Below are 22710 nucleotides of genomic sequence, written 5' to 3'. Positions count from 1 at the left end.
GGGGGGGGGGGGGGGGGGGGGGGGCAACAGACAAAAAAGGTTGGGAACCACACAGGCAAATGAGACAAGATGCATAAAATAGTAACTTGTTTTATTCTTTTTTTAACCATGCCACCGAACACCGACGCATACAGAGTTGTGCCTGAATCCACACTGAGAAAACACTTTCACACACTGTGTTACAAAGCTGTAATGAAGAGGGATTTTACTGCACACATGGCAAGAAGAACAACCCTGATTGGATACCAGGTCGAGCTTTGATCTGGCCCTGAGGTAGACAGACATTGACATAATCTAAACAATGCTAATCACATCCTTCTAGGACACATCAAATAAAAGGACATCTGCATTATCACAACATAGAAAGATCAAAGAAAAAACCCTTTTCAAACAAAAGTGCTCTATTTCTTTTGGTCCACCAAGGAAATCCATTTATAGTGCATGTTCATGTAAAATAGATACAGTGAATGTGTGTTTTCATGGCACTGAGTGTTGCTGGCTACTTAAGAAGGCATTAATGCCCACAGATGCCAAGATTTGCTATACACACTGTTTTCATCCAAAGATCTCAGTCCATTGTCACTTTGAAGGGAACAAATTGATGCAAGTTCCAAGCTATTCTGATGTAAAAGTACACACTTGTCTCAAACTATCAGCCACTATCACAGTATGTTGCTTCCAGTTTCAATGTTCAGACAGAGTGGATACATGGCAGTCTATCTTTAATTAAGTAACAATAAACAAACACCCAGAAACAACTACCAATAGCACAGACCCATGTACTCAAGCACATCAATGCTCTACTTATAAAAGAGGCACAAGGGAGGGATCTTAATCAAATCAGAGACTTATAAAACACACACATTAAGATGTTTTTCAAATCATACCAAATGTAAACAGATAGCAAATTACTGTAATACAAAAATACAACATGTTTAAATCTATAAGGCCTGTGTTAGGCTCACATAAGGGAATAACATACCATGACAGTTTGTACATTACAGCTACACTACAACTGACGATTACCTGCTCCTAGTGATTCAATGTCAGAATTTTCTTTTCATGTTTTGTAAAAATAAAAAAAAACTTCTTCAACTTCATGTTTTCTTCAATTTTCTCCTAGAAAATTCTGATTTGTTGATTTTATAAGACATCTATATATAGTTCATGATAAAAAACTACACGTAAAAGCCATGTTGAGGCTGTTGCATTTTTTTTACACTGTTTGACCATTTTAAATTATGATGCATTTGTTACAAAATTAAAACTACTGATGAATAGTTTGCAGTAGGTTCAAAACAAACGGTGAAAATTCAGTAGAGGTAGAGCTCGCTCTACTAGAAATCATCCCAAGAGACACCGACTGTGTGATGAAAACCAGCACATATTTGGTAACAAATAAACAACATATAAATAGTACAACCTATTACATTGCAAGAGAAACTCAAATTGTAAGCCAGCTACCTTGAAACAAAAACACCCACTGCAAGAAAGACAAGGCAATTAAAGAGATCAAGCATATGAGGTCAAAACGTGGCAGCCATTCAAGTAAAACATGCAGAAAATAAACAACTTCAAAATAAAAATCCAACAAAAAAAACAAAAAACAAACAAACAGAGAAGTCAAAGGAATTTAGGAGAGAAACTGTTGCAAAGTTCAGCCAATCGAGTCTTTGTGGAATTATTTTCAACATCTACTGCACAATCATTGAAGATGTCTCAGGTTGCCTGATGGTTTAGCAATCAATCAAAAAGCTCCTGCTACACACACAGGTCAGCAGTCGCAGCCGTTGTGGCATTGATTTTTCACTACAGTGGATCCATTAGAGATACAGTTAATATCAAAACTGTGTGTGAGGGAGAGAGAATGTGTCCTTGTATGTTTGTGTGCACTAGGGCTGAAACAAAAAGTTGTCAGGAAACTTAACTGTCAACAATGTTGATACTCAATTGATTGTTTAAGTCATTTTTCGGGAAAATGCTCAATATTTATGGTTTCCTGCTTCTCAAAATGTGACAATTTGCCACTTTTCTCTGTTTTATTTGATTCTAAACAGAATCTCTTTGGACTTGACTGTCAGTCGACCAAAACTAGTTATTTGAAATGTTTCCTGACATTTCTCAGACTAAACGATCACTTAGTAAAAATAATCTAATTGACAATGAAACTAATCATTAGTTACAGCCCTAGGGTACACACATTTGTACTCGTGCTAGCGGGTCTCTGTTGTCATGTAAAAACCTTGTATCTCCCAGAATGACAACTTCACATGACACAGTTTTTCTAAAAAGAGTCCACATTTTTTTCAACCTATAGAGAAACATGTAATCTTTCTGCATGAAAAATCAGCAACACTGGAGTTACGAGGTTTTGACCCAACAGTGACAATTTCTGTGTGATTGTGTGTGTGTCAGACTGTGGGTGGGGTCCAAGTCCTGCTCAGACGTAACAGACGTACAGGTAAGTCTTTTCTATCCTCCAGTCTGCCGGCACGTCCTCCGGTTTGTGGCCCTTCATGTGCTTCTGCATTGCGGCCAGGCTCGGGCAGAAGTCCTGGCAGATGGTGCACTGGTATGGAGACGCTCCGTTGTGAGTGCGCAGGTGCTTGATCATAGCCGAGTAGTCTCTGGACCGTTGGTGACACAGCTTACACTCGAATGGCTTCTCACCTGAAAAATTCAACAAAACAGCATTAACCTTGTAGAGCCAGAGCCAGAGGGCCTGCCAGGTGAAACTGGATTCACCTCTATTTGAGTCCACTGTACTTGTTGTGGTTGTGTGTGTGCGCGTGCGTGCGTGGTGTGAGTATCTGTGCTCAAGGATTAGACCTATATCGGTTTGCCTTCAGTTTGATATTAGATATTGGCCAGTCAGCATCATTCACCGCAAACACGACAAGAGTTTTCTCTGTCCTCAGCGAGGAATCAGATAGCTGTCAGTAAAATGTAACTTGAAACTTGAGGTCTCAATTTCAATACAAATTTTAATGCCCTTTATGCACCTTTTTTAATAAAAAATAATCTAGTTTTGTAGGACGCTACAAATAGTATAAAAGACATTTCTTATTGTCAACAGTCCCATGAAAAGACCAAAACATACATTTATTTGTATAACTGAGTCTTTCTAACTTCCCTACCCTGTCTCTGGCACTCGGCCTCAAGCCAATTTGTTCTAAGTAAATATGTTGAATCTTTATAAATGGGTCAAAAATATAGATGTCATTTTCTAAAACAGCTGTTCAATGTAGTTTTTAGCTTACTTTACTGAAATAGGAGTAAAGTTATTAATATACTATATATTAAAATAATATATTAATAATATATTAGTGAGTTTTTCTGCAGCAGGATGGTTTATGTGGGAATGTGTCAAAATAAATTACAGTGTTCATCATAATAAAAGGACATGTCATGTAGTGCAACAGTGTGGCTTATTTATGTGTTTTGGGGAATAAGCTATATTCGAGTTTGGCTGCATAGACAATATTTGTCAGTAGGATCCGTTCATTGTGGGTTTTGTGGGTTGACAAAAAAAAAAATACAGTATTACCAGTGTTGACCTTTTTTTTAATTTTAAAGATATTGAGTAATGGTACAAAATTACCCCTGTTAGCAGCACCAAAATACCATGAAGACCCTGCTCACCTTTACATCAGAGTGTGTTTTCATCTCTGAACTCTCACCTGTATGTACACGGTAGTGCGTTTCTAGCTGGTGTTTGAGGCTGAACCTCTTCCCACAGCCGTTGCACTCATAAGGCTTCTCTCCTGTGTGGATGCGTTTATGGCCCCTCAGCGTGCCGTCGTCTCTGAAACAGCTCCCGCAGAATTCACACTCAAACGGGTGATCGCCTGTAAACATAGTCGTGTCACCACAGCAGCCACAACACCAACACAGCCCTTTAGTGTGAGATTACATTAAAGGCTAACTATCTTGGGCATGACATGGTATGGCGCATATGTAGCTGCATAGGTCAAATATTCACAGAGCCCCTTCTGCACATGCATATCAAGCAGAGAAATAATGTGCTTTCAGACGTTGCTAATGTTATGCCACGAGGCCACTCCTCTTGGCTGTCTACTAATAGCTAATAAAAGTCCTCCAGGCATGTGTTGCTCTGTTCTCTATACTGTAGTTAATCTATTTCTCTCCTAGGCTGAGGATTTGACTCATCTCCAATGACCTATGTGCCTCATTATCTCAGTGTCCACAGCAACAGCCAAGTCAGAGGATACATTGCTCTCCTCATTACAGGCCGATTCTCCCCAATCCCCCACCCCACTGTGGAGCAGATGACATTTACAAAATGTTACTTCCAAGCAGAATGGCATACAAACAAGATACGCTGCCATGGCCAAAACTCCCTTCACTTCTGTCTCTTCACATCAATTATGTATTTCTCCTGTCTAGACATCAAGCCGTTGTGACAGTTGGGAGTGTTATTTAAGGTAAAAGAAGAAAGGGGGACATCTTTTCAGTAAATATCTCTCCGTCTCCTGCGGCACTAAGACTCACCCTCGGTAGAACACACAGACAAGTCATTTCCATTTGCTTTTCCTTCAATATTTATTTGGGTTTCCTCTATCATTTTGGGTGAACCACACTAGAACTGACAGCCGTGAATTGCAGAAGCCCAAAGGCTGTCTAAGAAACCAAAATATAAACAGGATGAAATTGCCCAAAATATGCACCGGCCATAACGGTACAGTGCTGTCATCAGAGAGGTGAGTCATCTTACAGAGAAGGGAAAAGGAGGGTGGGAGAGGATGCATGCAAATTGACTAAAACCTTAAAGCCAGTAACCTAAGGAAATTAACCCATATACAAAAATAAATACTGCCGCCTTGGTCTCTTTGCCAACATATGCACGTGTTTGACACCACATGCTTGTGTTTTACGACAGGTGATAACACCATAGACAGCGATGATGGTGCAAATGATCCGTCTCTTACCCGTGTGCGAGCGCAAGTGTCTTTTGAGGGTAGTGTGACTGGGGAAGGGGCGCTCGCAGTGGCTACAGATGTAGCTGTGCATGCCTGTATGGACCTCCATGTGCTGCTGCAGGGCCTTCTGGGTCTGGAAGCGCTTTGCACACAGCAGACAGAACACCGCCATGTCAGTCCCTGGAGAACGCACAAGACACAGACACAGTTATTTCAGTACCATACACAGACAGGGCCTTAAGTGGGGAAACTGGGTCACTTCAACTTTGTGCGAGTCCTCTGAGGGAAAAGCTTCTTTCAAAGAGCAAGTGCCTCTACCTAAACTAACTCCCCTAAAAGCCCAGAGGCACTTTCAACTGTGAGTCTTTATACTTTCTATTTTAAACCATGAAAGTCATTGTTTTCTTTAAGAATTTCCCACACAATGCACAGCATGCCAATCACACAATCAATGCCTCTTTCCTGGTGTGTTAGATGTGTAATTATTCTCTTCATTCCCCATCAGGAGTCTGCTCTAGCCTGTGAAGTCCTCTGTCTCTGTGCTCAAAGAGCGGCTGATAGTAGCTCCACCCTAAATGATGCCTACACTATGCGCTCTGTGCAGAATGTTAAGTAGTGATATCAAGCCATTAAAGGCAGGACTGCAGGAAAAAACACAATCCAGTTTAATCCTGTGTGTGACCTGGCATCTCTTTGGGGCTGCTTTCCTGTTGCACAGAGTGTGGAGAGGAATACAGATAGGGAGTCGCTGGCAGGGTAGCTCAAGTCAAAATGGCTATGTGAAGAAGATCCATTGGCTGTCATACAGTCAACACTTGATCTACAGGCTGTGTATGCCAGCACTCAAATCCATTCTGGCATTCACATCGATGCAAATTCATATGTGTGGTAAGACTGAGGGACTAGTTAATCAGCTGCATTGGACATAATGTGCATGTCCTGGAGAGTGAGGCTTTAATGTGAGATTATGAGGTCCTTATTTCTCTGTCTGCTCAGGTTGCAGATCATTTACAATGCTAGCAGGTCCCATTGCTCCTGACTCAGATTCAATCAGACATCTCCAGCGGAGGATCATTAGTAAACAGAGGACTGTGCCAGCACTTCATTGGAATTCAAGTGGGGTTGCTGTGTCGCATTTAAAATGCAGTCTGATGAGGTCCACTAAATCAAATCATTTGTTACTGTTATTGAAGTGCCTTGAGGCAACTGGCAATTAAATTGGAATTAACGCAGGGAAAGGGATACAGCACACTCATACTAAGAGGGAAGAGTGTCAGACACTTGCTTTAGGTTCTATCAAGTTAACAGACATGCCTGTTTAACGTAGAAAGAAAAAGAAACAAATCAAGCAAATTCACATTTTCAGGGATAAATCAAAAACATTCACTGCGTATTGTTTACTAATCCACGGATCACAATTTACTCAAACAAAGACGCTTTTTTAGACTTCACATTTCACGGATAAGTACAATTTGGCATAGAAGCACAAAGCCTCTTCTTTGAAATTATGGTGGTTCTTTTTTTTTAACCTACTTTTGAAATTCCCCCACCAAAACGGCACTAATGGAAATGATCATTCGTAATGATTAACAGAAAGAAGACAGGATGAAAGACATTCCCTGATCTTTAACAATCCTGCAGGGAGGCGATCCGGTGGAATGAACTGCACCTGTTCAGAGGCTTTAGCCTGTGGACTTTAGCACAAAGGGCACACAATGAGGTTCAGGCCCTCATTGACCAAGCCCATTAGTCATAGGCTCCTCACGCAGCTCCTACAGTCCCTGTCTTTATGCTGTCGACTAATGACCAAGGCCCTTTCTCACCCACGGATCACAATATTTTAGTTGAAGACAAAAGACCCTCCATTCTCAACGCCTCTGCACCCTCCCCATTCTCCTTATCCGCTGACCATACAGGAAATCCACTGTCTAACAATTTCACTTTCTGCCTTAGCCATACCTAACTAAAGCCAGATCACTGTGCACTGTGCAACAGTGGAGTCTGGATAATGATCTATCTAAATATGGCTAAAGACATTGAAGAAGCACAAAATGCAGTCTCTGTGTGACCCGTGATGTGGAGCCTTGATCCACTTTAACCAGTTTATTTTGTAATATTTGCTGCAGCCAGCAGGGGGAGTGATTTCTGTTCCAATGTGTCCAGGTTTGCAGGCAGAGCAGAGCCCTCAACCAACTAAATAACCTATTATCCACCTTGTAGACACTTCAGAGCTGCTTTAATCATCCTTTCTCCACTCTGTCTTATTAACTATCATATATTGGAAATGCTTGTTTCAGTGCAGCCTGCATACTTTGTTCTGTTCTGTCTGTTTAGCATCCCAGCTTCTTTATAGAGGTAAAGCATTACTCCCTGACACACTGGCAGACTCTTACAGATGTATATCCTGATCCTTCTGTCACCAACAATACTGAAACTTGAGTAAAAAAATATGACAAATATTCTGTCACAAGAATCTCACTCTTGATCTCAGGTTGACACACGGTGACAACAGCTCAGCAGTCGTTTTCGGTTTTATTCTGCGCAACAGACGCTGAAAATAAAAATAACAAATAATATCTTGAAGTGTAAACAAAAACCTTCGGAGGCAAGGAAGTGTTTGTATGTGTTCGTGATGGCATTTCGCCTCGCTGCGCTCTGTTAACTTTTCAAACAAAAAGGATTTGCAGTTGTAGAGTTTTCCAGTAAGCTTTGGTAATAAGTGCAGAGGAGCTTCTTTGAGAGAATAAGCCCTAAAGTTGGCAGTCATTGCCCCCTGCTTTCTCACCCTTAACCAGACAATGGGCTTGGGATTTGGGCTTTAAGGCACAGGATGACCCCTGACCCTTGGCCCTCAATGGGCTAAATACCATGTAATCAATGGTATTCCTCAAAGTCCAGAGAGTTGACTGAGCATTGTGTTTAGTGGGAGGGAGCCTGAACAGTGGGAATAATGATTTACTTTCAAGAAATTCTGCTATAATGCAGAACATATAAACATTTACTGTGTGCATTATATGACTGAGCTGCTTGTCTAATGCATTAGGTTGGTGCTTCAGGACGGTTTGAGGTTGTTATGTATGTTATTTCAGCATATCTCCAGTAAGACCATGTGTAGGCTCATGTGATTTAACATGGTCTGCCTTCATACATCTGCCACTTATTCAGTCCAACTGAGGTGGGAGCCAGCCACGCTCTCACGCTGCCTAAGAAACAAAACCATGTGTCTAGGCAACCAGATAGGATCATGGTCCTTGTTGGGGTGAAGTGTTCAAGCTAATCCCTTCATTCACAAATAAGCGCAGCCTGTTTCTTTTCAAGCGGCAAACAAAAGTTTTCCCACCCTGAGAATCTGGGAGTAAACCCACTGCAAATTGAACAAGAGATTGTATTCAGTGACGACCGCAAATCTGTATCATCTCTTCTGTGTTAATCTCAACTTTAGTGTCAGAGCCCACCAATTAAACTGATTGATTTGTGAATTATTTGTCTTTTATATTTGCTGAAATACATGAACATAAAACATTTAACTCTAATGGTAATTTAGCAAATAATTGGCATTATTTAAATAAATGGTTGCATAATTTGATCTATTAAGGTATTTGTTTTGATAAATTGTGAATGCGGGCCAAGTCAAAGCTAAACAGATGCTGCTGCTGCTGCTATTAAAAGGAAGGAATTTCACAGATTTCACAATTTACAATATTACATCGTGGCTGATCATGTCCACCAGCTAGAGTGTGCAATATGAAGACATTAAAAACAATGTCGTAAGGCCCTGCTCTGTGCAGTGTATCTTCACTGTCTGGTGTCTCACTGACCCAGTTAAACATACATGCTCATGCAGGATACATTATGTGCTAGACTTCACATGATGCGCGTTCATGCTATGTATTTGTGCAGACCGCTCCTTGTAGATGTAGCAGCTCAAGAAGCACACACACAAACACTACAGTACCTTAAACAACCCCGGGCGCTCATCAGTAGACTGCTAATCTACCCGAGTGAGGAACAAACGACTTAATAATTAATGCAACAAGAGATACGTTGCTCGTGTTTAACCACCATTCCATGGACCGGTTCATTGAGGTCACACACTGTTTCATTCGCCTTGCTTCGTAGAATGTTTACAATATTTTCTCTATGTACTATATTTTATTCTACGAGAAATGACAGGGCGCCACTTGGCTTATCATGACAGTCAGTCATCAAAAATAAACTCTGGGGGTACAATGGCCAAACAGAGCACAGTTCAATTCAATTTAAGGCTTGTATGAATTACAACTGGGTATTAACAAGAGGGTGCAATATGATGATGGACACGCAATTAGGCAAGATAAAAAGGTTTGCATTAAGAGGTCTGCATTATAATGCCCGGGCTGTATCTGAATGGACTACAGGACTGTTAATTAGTGCTCGGACAGAAGGTAATATTATTCACTTGATGAAGCAGCCTGTAATGTGTACAGCTGCTGTGCGTACACAAAGGTGGCACTCTTGTGGCCTTTGCCTTTAAGGCAAGGTGGCAAAATGTCCAGCCAGCATGGTTTGAAGCATATACAGTCGATTTCTGTGCGTGCTGTAGATAAGCTACAGTCTTGGGTTTTCCAAAATTGAAAGCTTGGTGCCCCAGAGCCTTGACTTACTCTGATGAAACAAACCCCTTTGTTGTGAGAGCAATTCGGAGACAGATCCATTCTTTTATTTTGGGCACTGACAAGTAGGTCAGAGGAGACTATGACAGTGCTGTGGTGAGGAGTAAACAGCAGCACATGATGTTGTTTTCCTCTCAGTCCTGGCATCCAACACCAGCAGCAATCCTTCCTTGCCCTCAGGAAGTCCTCACATACCCCCCTACCCCCTTCCCTTCCCACAGTCCACTCCGCCCCCACAACCCTTCCTCCCTTTTGATCTCTAACTTCAGCAACCCACAGCCATTCACCTCTGACATATCAAAATGGTTATAGAGTCTTTCACTGTTGCTAGTGTTGCCAAATTGCTCTGAAGTAAGGTCCCCCAAAAGTAGTATTTCCCTCCAGAGTAGGTGGAAAGCAGTGTTGCAGCTGCTGAGGTATGACAAGTGTCAATCTGCTAAGAGGAAACTCATTTGGCTCACTGGTTATGCCACATGGCAAATTAAAGCCAAGGCTGCACCGTCGGCACTGAAAGACCCCAGGTAATAATTTTTAAATGCAAATCTTTGTATTGCGTTGGAGCAATGTCATGATTTCCCCACATAACCTCAACACAGCTGATTACATTACCTGTAGCTCAATTCGGTGTAGGCTGTGAGAGTAAAAAGGGTCACGCGTCACAGCAGACCAAGCTGAGATCATGACAAAATGAGAGAGTAATGCCCTCCTGTACCCTGCTCTGAATACACTGCCAAGCTGAAATTGAGCTCTGGATGTTTACAACTTGGGGAGATGAGGGTAGAAACTTCTGGGCATCGTTAACACCCCTCCATGTCCACATCCATTAAGTATTCATACTGTGTGTGCCACCTGGAGTTACAGTTACATGCCAAAGCTCCTGAGAGGGTTATCACCTTTCTCTGACAGTAGCAGAAAAGGTGTGGATTCAGACACTGTCAGGCATATGTACCGTCTCTCAACAACAGCTTTTTTTTTTCCACAGTTGGAGAGGTTTGAGTCAAACGCGTGTTGTTAAGTCGACCTCGCTTCGAGCAAATGGGATAATATTCAAGAGTAAAGTGCCACTTCACTACAAGGTGTACTTAAAAAGTCTTTATAAGTCGTCAATAATTTTATCAATGACAACAAACTAGTTTCAGTGCTTTAAAGATCAGTATTGAGCTGTTATAATACAGAGCTCGCCAGGTTGAGTTCATATTTAACTGATCATGTTAGTTGGTGTTTGTCTAACATGGGGAGTGGGAAAAACTGGGTCATAGGTTGTCCACTTTAGCCGACAATTTTTTTCATTTGCGATCTACCAATTCATTTCTTTATTAATCATTTGCTGTCTAAAATGTCAGACAATAGTAAAAAGTGTCCATCACAAAATGATGATGTGTTCAAAATGCTTGTTTTGTCCAACAAACAGTCCACAAACCCAAAGATGTTCATTTTATTATAGTAGAAGGCCAAGAAATCCAGCAAATATTAACATTTGAGAAGCTGGAAGCAGTTATTGATTATCAAAATATTTGCTGATTGATTGACTAATCGTTTTAGCTCTACTATAACCTGCAAGGCTTTTATTTACTCAGGTTTTTTAAGCTTTCTATTAGAAGGTGTCAGGGGTCAAACAATTCATAGGAGGTTCCTTCCTGATTAAACACAAAGCAAGCCACATTGTCAGAGAATATACAACAACCAAAAAAGGTAAAAATACAACAAACACCACCTGGGAAATACTAAATTTCCATTATATATTTTTTTTTCTTTTTTATGCATTATTACTGATACATTGATGTGCATTGTTTTATGTTAGTTTTTTGAGATTTACCATTTGTTTTATGTATTCCATTATGTTTTATTATGTCGGTGTGTTTTGTTTCACCTGAGTGCATTTCCCTTCAGGGTGATCAAATTTAAGTTGATAGAGAAAGTATTAATTAATTACTTCTTAACCATTATTAAGGTTGTTATTGACAACTTAAAAAACCTTTATAATGCTGATCTAATATTAAAGTGACACCAAAAGTAATTACACTCTTGAGAATATCACAGAATAAGGTCTAGACCTGCTCTATATAAAAAGCGCTGTGAGATAACTGTTGTGAATTGGCACTATATAAATTACAACATTGATAATAGTAATACAAATAGTTTCTATTAATTAGGTTATATATTGTCTTCTCTGTCTATTGTCTCCATTTTCCTCTTCCTATAAAACACTTGCCATATAGGTAAAGTTTGCTTGCTTGCTGCTGATAATAAAGAAGTCTGGGAATGTGTGCTTTAAGAATTGATTTAAAAGATGAAAACGACATCAGCTCCCCAGGCAGGTTGTTTCAACCTCTAAGAGTCCAGATTGCAATTCACAAATCACCATCCAGGTTTGTGCAGCCAAAACAAAACAAAAAAAACATTAAAAATGTTTAAATCATTGTGATGCCAATTGTTGACGCCAGACATTCACTGGGAAAGAAAAGGTTGTGATACAAACATGTTCTTGATTTGAGATTATTGAAAAACAAGAGGTGTTCATCTGGTTGAGCGTGCGAGTGTAAGGTAAATAACACAGGCACACTCAGGCAGGAGGATAGTATGTCTGTGTAACTGTAATGCTGCTGCTGTAAAGCTACTGGTGGCAAAGTGGCATGCAGTGGGTCTGGATGCCAAGAGATATTAGTGGGTGATATATGAGAGGGCCTCCCACCTCCCTGTTGATAAATTATGGAGCATCATGACAGGAACAGTTTAACCCAGCCAGCATGACAGGCAAGTTTAGACCCATGATCACAAGTCCCGTAGTCACGGCTTACTTGACAGCTCAATGCATGCTGTCCATGTTAAACACTGTGTGTGTATTGTGTGTGTATTGTGTGTGTATTGTGTGTGTATTGTGGGTGGGTGGGTGGGTGGGTGTATTGGTGCATGCACATGTTTGTAAAAGTACCTGTGTGTGTTTGCCTGTGGGCTTCCAGAGCATCCTCAGAGGAGAATGTTGCTCCACACTGATCACACACCAGCGCCTCTGCAGGAGCTGTAGATAAAATCAAATTTATAAGAAGGTATCTTGATCAGACAGGAAACACAAACGTGTGTTTGTAATTGTAGAGTAAGTCAGTTAATTTAGCATTTATAGAGAACTGTGGGAAAAGCAACAAGGGAGGAACAAAAGCGTCCTATTTCAAAAGTCACCAAAGAGCCTCGCTTGTCACACACTTGTGCTTTTCAGGTGTTAACACAAGGAAGCAAATGTGCGGAGTACAATGGAGCAGAGGAAAGCGCCATAAAAACACAACTCAGGACAAACAAAAGCACCAGACAGGGTGCAACGGCCCTTCTTCTTGACAAAAAAGAGCCGAGCTGAAGAGTTTTATTTACCGTGCCCTGTTATCAGTCTCTGAACAGTGAGCAGACTGTCTGCCTGAGAGGCCACAGAAGGACTGGGTGTTCTCTCTACAGCAGACGCTTCCCGCCTACGGCACATCCCTTTTATCAAAAAAAAACAGTTCAGAGTCAACACCCCAAATCCCATCGCATACACTGTAACTACAGTTCCCAGTTCACCTTTGGAATGCCCTTGTCTATTCTGATGAAGACATGAAAAAGACAAGTATGCATACCGCTTGCAGAAATGTTCAATCCTTGTTCTGCACTCACCTCACACCTGCACAGACAGACACATAGGACAGATATGCACGCACACATTCTCTCTCTCTCAGCTGCACACACACAGCTGTTTGGATGTGGGTTGGCTCTCACAGAGATGTAAATCGGTTGCAGATCCATACTGGCCCAGGGCTCATTCACTGATCTATTTTCTGCTCAGCTGGCTTTAAATGAAGTTAAAATGACTCATTAAAACACCCACAAGCTTTGGGAACTCTGAGCGCTACAGCCTAAATGTGGTCCTCTTTCAACTATTACGATGCCTCTATACGCAGACACTGTGCCACTGTTCCCATTGCTTCACACAAATAACAAAAAGCCCCAATCTGTTCATTTCTAAAAACAACAATTTTTGAAAACAAACTGTTACTGTTTCGGAACGGTGCGTTTTGTGACACGGAACAAAAATAAAAACTTGGTAGAGAGCAGTCTTATATAGTAGTAACACTAGAGCAATGTTGTAGATCCTGATGTTGTGTGACGCTGTCCAGTGTGGTGTGTTGTGTTGTGTGAGATTGTGTGATAAGGGAAGAAGAGAACATAGTGCATTGTCTTGTGCAGTCAAAGGCACGGAGTGTGCTCTCATCCATAAACCATCAAACTGTCTCCAGACGCGGCTGCAATCGTCCTCCATCAAAACACTTTGTCTGGCATACCAAAATAAGAGCCAGCATCGAGCTGAATACCAAATCAGCCCATTAGAGCAGTGGAGCACTCGCTCCTTAGCAACCAGCGGGATCTAAGGCTGCTATACCGAAATACACAGTGACAAAGAAATGAGATCCACATCTCTTTTTTTTATTTTTGTAGTATTATGGGTTGACACATTGGGATGGGGGAGAGTTTATGCAAAAATCCAAATTAGGTGAAAGGTGCCGATGTTGTAGATGTCACTGTGAATTGAAAATCAAAGAGCGAGGTCTGAGAGTAATGCAAGACAATATGCATGTTTAGGGTTAGGCAGAGGCTATAGAAGAAGAAAAAGGGACGACTCAGGTGAAGTTTAAAGAAGCAGATTCTCTCTCATCTGTCAGCAGTATTTCATTCCTGAACAATCCTCAGAGAGCAGGCGGAGAGGACAGGGACCTCGCCTTGTCTATACACATATTCCAACTGAGGTTTCTGTTTTAGTTTCATTTTTAGTCCCTGATCCCCCCCCCCCCCCCCCCCCCCCGGTCCGCTGCTCCTCTTTCTCTATTTTGGATAAAGTAGCTGGGAGAGCAGTCAGGTCTGATTAAGTCTGCATTTGGGTACAGTGTGTTCCTGGACACACATCTGCGAGCGAGCCATCACACACGCTTCGGAACACTGGCAGAACACCCAGGCCTGCCGGCAGCTGATGATGTCATCACTCAGAAGGGGCAGAGCTGGCGAGCTGCCAAAGTCTCCGAAAAAACACAGAAACGATTCAAACGGGGAGAGAGACTAGAGAGAGGAGAAGAGAGGAAAGGGAGGGAGAGGTACACAGACCTAAGCATGGAAAAGAAAGCATGATCCAAGTATTCAGCGCAGCAGTAACTGGTAGAAGGAAGAGGAGGGGGGGCGGGGTTGTAGTATGAACAGGTGCATTTGAAAGGCCGCACTATCAAGAGGCTTCATAAGCACTGAATACTCTGAGATGAGAGTGTGAGAGTTACTAAGTACCTGTGTGAGACAGCATGTGCATCCTTAGCCGCATGCTGTCCTGGAAGTGTTTGCCACAGTATTCACAGCCATGGCCCTTCTCCTCGTTGTGCAGCCTCCTGTGGAAAGACAAACACTAATGTGAGCGTGTTAACAGAGAGCGAGAACACACTTGTGATAATAAAAGTATCTCGTTTCTGCGCCTTTTTTTCTGTAAGGTCTCCCAAACCCAGAAGCATCATTGTCCTCGTAACAAGAGGAGCATGTTTTAATTCCGGCAAGAATCCCTCACTGAATGCAACATCATTAGTGTAAGAGGCCCTTGGAGTTGTGAATCACAACGCATGAATGCTAAAAGAACACAGACAATAGGATATCTGGCTAATTTCAGAGTGCAGACATACGCGTGCCTCCACCCGGCAGCATTGCAAGACAGTGGGCACGCACACACACACACACACCAAGCACATGCACACACACTCACACCACAACATAACATGCGCGCACACATACACACACACACTTCTCCTGTAACTGCAATGAAAAGAAGATGATTCGCTGAAGCTCCGCCGGCAGCAAAACCTATCATATCATATCACACACACATCCAAGCATGCAAGGCATCTGTACTGTTATCCTTATATCACCCCGCTAACAGCAGAGAAACACACTCTGTGGTCACACTGAATCCTGAGACGGAATTTTAGCACACATGAAATCAACTTTGACATTTTAATCCTTTTGGAGCTCAGGAACATTACCATTTTTTTGGCTTTGTGTTGTAAGTTTGAAGATTTGACTGACTTTTGAAGATGATTTTACTTTAACATTAATTGAGACTTTTAGATTATGGGTATCCTGATGGCCCAGCAGCCCGGTACTCAACCATATGACTGTGTATGCATTCTCTTTTTTCTCTCCGCTGTTAAGTATTTCATAAAAGGCAAAAACGTGACGCATCCTGGTGGACGAGGGGTTTAAGGTGCTCCCAATGTTGTGAGTTTGAGTCCAGCCAGGAATATTTGTTGCATTTTATTCCCCGTCCTCACTCTCTTCATTTCCTGTCTCCTCTCTATTATTATAAAGACATAAAACACGCCAAAGCATATTTAAAAAGGCAAAATACCTTAAAAATATAAAAGCATTATTTTAATTCCTTTAATTCTTATTCCAAGGACACAATGGCAATAACTAATTTTAAGTTGATTAATTTAAGAATACTAAAAACATTTGTTGTCTTCAAACACACAGAATATACCTAGAATACTGTGGTTTTAATGTCACCATAATAATAATAATAATAATAGTATTGCATATTTTTGATTTTGGAATGCTAAATGCTGCTTTATTCTACTGGGACTACTGAAAAAAAATTTAATAACAAATTTATGTAGTTTTTCAGACAATTCTTTAACAGCACTACAAAATGTCAATCCTGCAGACCAGGTATGTGCTCAGTGACCTGGTTACAGACCTATAGCAACTTTATTACATCCTCAAGCAGTGCCACCAATGCAACTCCTTCAACCTGCGGACATCCGCCTGTCTCCATGAGTAAGAAACACGCATCACTAACTATCCCACAGGATGCTCTGTTTCACTGGGCGGTTTCAACACAACTCTGGAGTGGCACGAGGCTGAAATGTCAGCCACAGGCGCTGATGGGCAGAGACTGTGATCCTAATCATGGCTTAGCTGCATATTAGGACTTTTGGCTCACAGATTGTCTTGTTTCTAATGATTAGTGATGAGTCAAACATTGGCCAGCACGCATACTTATAAACATCTGCAGTCAAATTAATGAGAGTTGTCACTGAGCTAGTCTTTAACTTTTTGTGTAAGATGAGAAAATCTAAACTGACAAGCTTGTAAATAAGGGAGAAATGAACAAAAAACAACAGAGCGAGTTGTGAAGCAGAAGTTATCCGTCATCTAGCTGAAGCGTCCAGCCCGGTTCCTGCTGAGAGGCTCCTCTCTGCTGATGCAAAGGAATGCATATCAAATAGCCTGGGAGACAGCCTGTTGTGTGAGGCACACTTCTGCACAAATAATCAAACAGAATTTAGAAAATAAGGCTTTGTAAATAACAGCGTTATGTGACACCAAGGCCTCTTTATATCTAATCCCTCACAAAGATCCGATTCAAACCTTCCCGAGACATCTCACTGTTAAGACATTAGTGCAGGTGTCCCTGAGAATAAATTAACATTTTTGCTGTTGCTCCTTCCAGCTTTTAATTCTCTTAGTATTTTAACATGATGGGGGGTGAAAAAATCCTGAAGCCCAAGAAACCATTCAATTCAAGAGACATGTGTCCAATGCTTTTTCTAACAGCATAATTAACTACTTAAGCTTACATTCATCATACCGCACAAGCTCACATGCACATCTTTTATTAGACCCAACACATTTGTCATTAAAAATGTTGCGCAGTGAGTGTAGCAGTGTTGTTTTTCAGCAAAGACACTAAAACTATGCCCTCTTTCCTTGGGCTTTAACAAGTGATTATTATATTTTGCACCCGGACTGGATACAAATTTTCATTGTTTCATTTTCCATTACTTAAGATACTAAAAATAGATTTAAAAGATCCTGTAATGCAGCAGGAGAGTGAAAGAAGTGTTGTGTTTGTGGATGTTTTGTACACATCACCTGTGCTGCTCCATGGCCTGCCTGCTGTGCAGCTGAAGCCCACACTCGCCACAACACTGCTGGCCTTGAGCCTGGCCCTCGTGCCTCATCCCTGCTGCAAATTGGCCCAGCCTGCTGAGGAGCTCCCTGTGCAGCAAGCCTTGGTGCAGCAGGCCGCTGTAGGCCCTTGGGTCCAGCGGCATGCCCAGGGACGGGGCCACTGAAACGGACACTGGCAGGATCCCCTCCCCTGTGTGGTTGGAGGGCACAGAGTATATGGAGGCCAGATGTTTCTCGGAGATCCCGGGTAAACAGTCAAGAGAGTTCCCCACCACTTGTCCTCCATCTTCAGGGCCTGTGTGCAGCTCTCGAGCGCTGGTGATCACACTGCCTCTCAGGGGTGTCCCTGGGCCCTCGTCTCTAGGCTGGTCTGACATGCAGCTTCCCTCCCCGGTGCTGGAGGACCTGCCCTCGCAGCCGTTGGCATCATCCACCTGCATGCTCTCGGATTTTATACTTCTGGCAGGATCCAGGGATGATGCCTGGGATAACTCTGCACTGCGACACTGGGGCTGCTGGGAACTCTCCATGTCAACCTCTGTGTCCAGCTTGGGGCTCAATTCAGAAGCCGCCTCGGGCTCTGGACCTGGAGAGCTCCTCTCCGTCATGTGGTACAGCGCCAGGTGGTGTAGAGCAGTGGGAGTGGTGCGGTTGGGTCCATCCTGTATGGAATGCTTCTTGGACATCAACATGTGCCTCCAGTGCCTGGCCCGGCTGTGGTCACTGTGGTCTCCAGAGCTGTGATTCCTCACTGCCACCTCCTCGCTCTCCTCCGCCTGGATGGTCTCCAGCACCTTCAGGCACTGCTCCTCCAGGTACTCGATCTCCAGGATCTCAGCGGCATACAGCAGGTCATCCAGATCCTCGGCCGTGGCCTGGAGCGAGGCGGTATAGGCGTACTCAAGGATCTGCTGGAAGGTCTTGGGGGACAGGAAGTCCAGGGCGTAGCGCAAGCTGCTGCGGTGGAACAAGATCTCAAACATTTTGCTGGTGCAAGCCAGGACGGTGCGGTGCGCCGGGAACTCCTGGCCGTCCACCGTGATGATGACATCACACAAGGTGCCGGTCAGGCGCATCTGATTGGCCCTCTGCAGAAGCGTGCTGGGGTGAGTTGGATTGTGGAGCTGGAGCACACCCATGTTTGTCAGACCCTATCCACTCGGACCTTTGCTGAGCCCACGCATGAGGTGTGACTGTCCTGCCTGCTTCACTTGCCTTCAGCTGGTTGTAGGTCTGTTTTGGGAGGAGTGGGAGGGTAGAGGATCATTAGTGCCTGTCTGGCTTACAATGTGATGTAAAAGCCAGTTAATTATACTCCAGTGATGCTTTCATCCAGTGATCGCTTTATATATATATATATATATACATATATATGCTATCTCAAGTATATTCTGAGATTTTATATATTCTGAGGTTTTTATTTCATGTACCCCACATGTTTATTTTAATTAAGGACCAAAGACAGACAACAGGTCGATAGGCGCAAAGCAACAGTTTCCATTGCAGGTGATTAGTCTGAGGTCTCGCTGATAGCGGTCACGTCGCTGTAATAACGTCTGCATACTGAGAGGTGACGGTTTAATTTATCAAGCTCGGCGCGCGCGCGCACACACACACACACACACACACACACACACACACACCCACCCATGCCCTCAACAGGTAGGCCTGCTATTAACAAACGCCTTGAAGGGCTGATTAGTTCATTTAGGCTGCGCACGTTCGTGATTAGATGTGTTAAAGACAATTAAGTCTGCTAAAAATCCCTAAATAAGTTATAAAACTATCCACTTGATGAAAGCATGGAAATGTAGCGCAGCCCTGGCACGGATACGCGTGTTTTTCACTACATTTAAATACCTAAATGACAGTGTGAGTGATGATAAGGCTCTGTATGATGATTAGTATTGTCGGACCACTCAGCAGCACCTCGAGTGATGCTGACAGGCTGCATCCCCAACTAACCGCAACATCAGAGCGCATCAGGTGCAGACGCACAAATCCACCTTTATTATCCAAACACATTGCGATAAATTAGCACTCTCTATTTACTGTCTGCACGGTGTTTGAGGGAACGCGTCCTGTCCGAAAATAAAAAACCCAATTGGTCCAAAATAGTCCAGTGATCCTTCGGTAAACGGAACAGTTTTCGATACAGTCGGAGCTTAATCAAGTTTGTAAAATCCTAAATCAGACTGCTGCCAAACTTCCACACGTCTGCTGTGAAACGAAATTCTAACAACCCTCCACAACGCTGGCATTATTTAAAATCTTAATGTTAAAATGAGTGTGAGACAGAAAAGTAGTAAATCGGAGCGGAATCACCAGTCTGAAATTATCATCAGAAATAATAAAAGTGGCGGCTGTCAGTTGTTCTTACCTCTGTCTCCTAACGTCCTCCGCTGATTATCCTGGCAACATCATGGTTACACATTTCACAGTACCCGCTCCAAACTCAGTCCTGCTCCAAGTAAGCAAATCATCACCCAGCCACGACAGTCAAACCAGCAGGGGAAAATCGAGACTTCCGAGTAGAACATTCAAAATAAAACTCTTGACTACCACGTGTTGAAATAACAGGATTTGATTATAACTTGGGGTGTTATTGTCAGGAATAGCCAGGAAGAAAAACAAACGCAGGGATTTTATGGTATTTAAAATTTGGTTAGCCAGATCTTGGTATTATAGTCAGATTAAGACTTTCAAGTTAAAGTGACAGACCTTGGTGTCAATAATGTTACACACTATGATGTTATGTAGCGTTAATTGCTCTTTGTGTTGGAAATAACAAAAAATTTTAAATTAGTGTAATGGCAGAATATGGCAACAATGTGTAAAAAGTGCATATATTTAGCAATTACAGAAATCTTTTCTAAATACAAATCTTTAAGCAAAAGACGCATTATATGTTTATCACATAGAAAGAGAGGAACTTCCTTGGTGTAGGTTGTCTGCCTCAAGACCAACTTGTCAAGTCTTGAGTATGTGTGTATAAGTTGCCTTGCTTACCTTCATTTGGATACAAAGTTACTGGATGATAACAGAAAATTCAGTTGACCTCACAGGTGGGTTCAGTTTTAAAGATCAAATGTATACATTTCTTCTGCTAGTACTGACACAAAATCTATCTAGAAAATAGAGGGAATGGAAATGTTTAGAAACTCTTTAAGTCAACCAAAAATGTGGGAGTGTCTCTTTGGTGTGCAAACAATGCTGAGCAAGAGGGGGGAAGGGAGCAAGAGAGACATCACTTAACTCAAACCTGTGTCTAACCGGAGAGTATCCAGATGTTGAAAGTCAACTTTTATTCTCCTACTGCAGCCATTTTTAAACGTTTGACATTTCAACAAATGATTGCTAGATGACCGCCTCGTAGACTAGATTTTAGAAATACTGAGGCTGTGGCATCCTGGTGACCTAGTGCTTTAAGACACTATGTGGTCAGCTGAGGTCAAGAATTTTTGTCCACCCGATGCACCCCTCCCCCTAAGTCTTGAACATTTTTCAAATATTTGTTGACTGTTCAACTACTTTTCTGTAATTGTTTTTTCTCAGCACAAAGTTTAAATTTTATGTTCCACACTGACAAGAATCACATTCTGGTGGATAAATACTTACTGATTTTGTTCTTTTTTTCCCTTAATGTTGACTTAAAAGCAGGCAAATGTAGATGCACTGAGACAAAATATACTTGAATCAGTCTATAATGTAATCGCAGTGTGTAAATTGTCTGAAGAATGTAATATGGAGTCCATTCTTTCTGCAAAATGGAAATTTACATTGTTGATACTTGTATGTACAGCTGATAATAATTTACTTGAACATTTTTGAAAACATGTCTTTTAGTCAGAGTACTTATAGAGTATATAGAGTATTTTTATATTGTGATATTCAGTTGTGGAAGAAGTATTCAGATCTTTTACTTGTAAAAGTAGTAAAACCACAGTAGAAATACTGTTACAAGTAAAAGTCTTGAATTCAAGTATTAGCATCAAAATCAAGAAGCAAAAGTAAAAGTACTCATTATGCAGAATGGTCCATGTCAGAATAATAAATATTATTGAATTATAATAAATGCATTATTACATAAGCATCACTAATATTGAATGGTGGGGCTCATTTTTACTACTTAATTCTGTAATAGTACTTCATCATTTATTAACTTTGTTTTTGAATACTGGTTATAACTTGCATTAATCTGAGTCTGGAGTAAAAAGTGCAGTAAAAAGTACAAGTTTCGCTCTGAAATTGGACTGGAAGTATGAAGCAAGTAAAATACAAGTAGGCCTACTGGAGTAGATGTATTAGTTACATTCCACCACTTTGCTACGTTTATTTGAGTGACTGAATACTTCTTCCATCACTAGAAGAATAAACTGATTCCTAATGCGCTGCAAAGCCCATCAATTTTCCCTCTTAACCGTTTTACTTTGAAGGCCACCTTGCTTAACTTCCTGTGTCATCGCGGCTGCCTGCGTCTGACTTGACTGGCTGCAAATCATCACCGGGGAGACGTCACGGCTCTGAACGATCGCCCTCTTCTCCTCGTCTCTCCATCAAGGCTGCAATCAGAGACATCTACAGGGCATCTGAACTACTGACAGCCTACCAGGTTAGGACCAGTTTGTTGTCCTGAAATAAGAAGCAGAAACCGATGAATGCAGCAGATAGTCTATATAAAGCTCAAACCAGTTTGTATTTAATAGGTCACACTAAAAATATAAAAATTGTTATTAGGGGACAGTCGGTCGGTGTGGTGAGTGAAACAGGATGCCATGCCGGGTCAGTGTTGGCAGCTGTGGTTGTTGACACTGTGTTGACATAGCACCGGTTTGCGGGTTCATGTCACATTTGACGTACAGAGGGGAAGGATGCCACGGCTGAAAATATCAAGCCCTCACTGGTACATAGTATTTTGACATCCTAGCCTGGAAGTATTAACTTTACTCCAGCACAAACATGCGTTGTGTAACACGTGTTTATCTGCTCCCCCACCTATCAGAACCAGTAGCCCGAGGAATTTGAAGCCCCAACATAACCTGTTTGCACTGTAACCTTTCTGTAAATAGTCCTGTGTGTCCATGACATGGCGAAAACAAAAGGCAATCCAAGATATGTGTTTACTGCCATCTAGTGTCCAAAATATGTCACCA

The 22710-nt window shown here is 42.0% G+C and overlaps 1 protein-coding gene and 1 long non-coding RNA gene across 3 annotated transcripts in view; one reads left to right on the top strand and one right to left on the bottom strand.

Annotated features, from left to right (window-relative positions):
* The window catches only part of LOC123986381, a 44598-nt gene that overhangs the window by 14580 nt on the left and 7308 nt on the right, over positions 1–22710 (top strand). Inside the window, exon 3 of one of the 2 annotated variants that reach the window (XR_006828867.1) lies at positions 21994–22169. This is a non-coding gene — a long non-coding RNA (uncharacterized LOC123986381). Of the gene's footprint in view, positions 1–21993; positions 22289–22710 lie in introns of those variants that run through there. The other variant, XR_006828866.1, reaches the window with a different exon arrangement.
* Positions 75–20032, bottom strand: zbtb16b (zinc finger and BTB domain containing 16b). Its single transcript, XM_046074599.1, has 7 exons — positions 19938–20032; positions 17519–18790; positions 14888–14985; positions 12525–12611; positions 4950–5120; positions 3681–3848; positions 75–2670 (listed from the first exon to the last, which is right to left on the bottom strand). Exons 2-7 carry the CDS (start codon positions 18694–18696, stop codon positions 2441–2443), a joined length of 1932 nt encoding a protein of 643 aa, XP_045930555.1. The 5' UTR covers positions 18697–18790; positions 19938–20032; the 3' UTR covers positions 75–2440.

Source organism: Micropterus dolomieu, linkage group LG17 (assembly GCF_021292245.1).
Source record: "Micropterus dolomieu isolate WLL.071019.BEF.003 ecotype Adirondacks linkage group LG17, ASM2129224v1, whole genome shotgun sequence".
NCBI lineage: Eukaryota > Metazoa > Chordata > Actinopteri > Centrarchiformes > Centrarchidae > Micropterus > Micropterus dolomieu.
The sequence above is the reverse complement of the archived record's forward strand: the minus strand, read 5'-3'. Positions and strand labels throughout refer to the sequence as shown.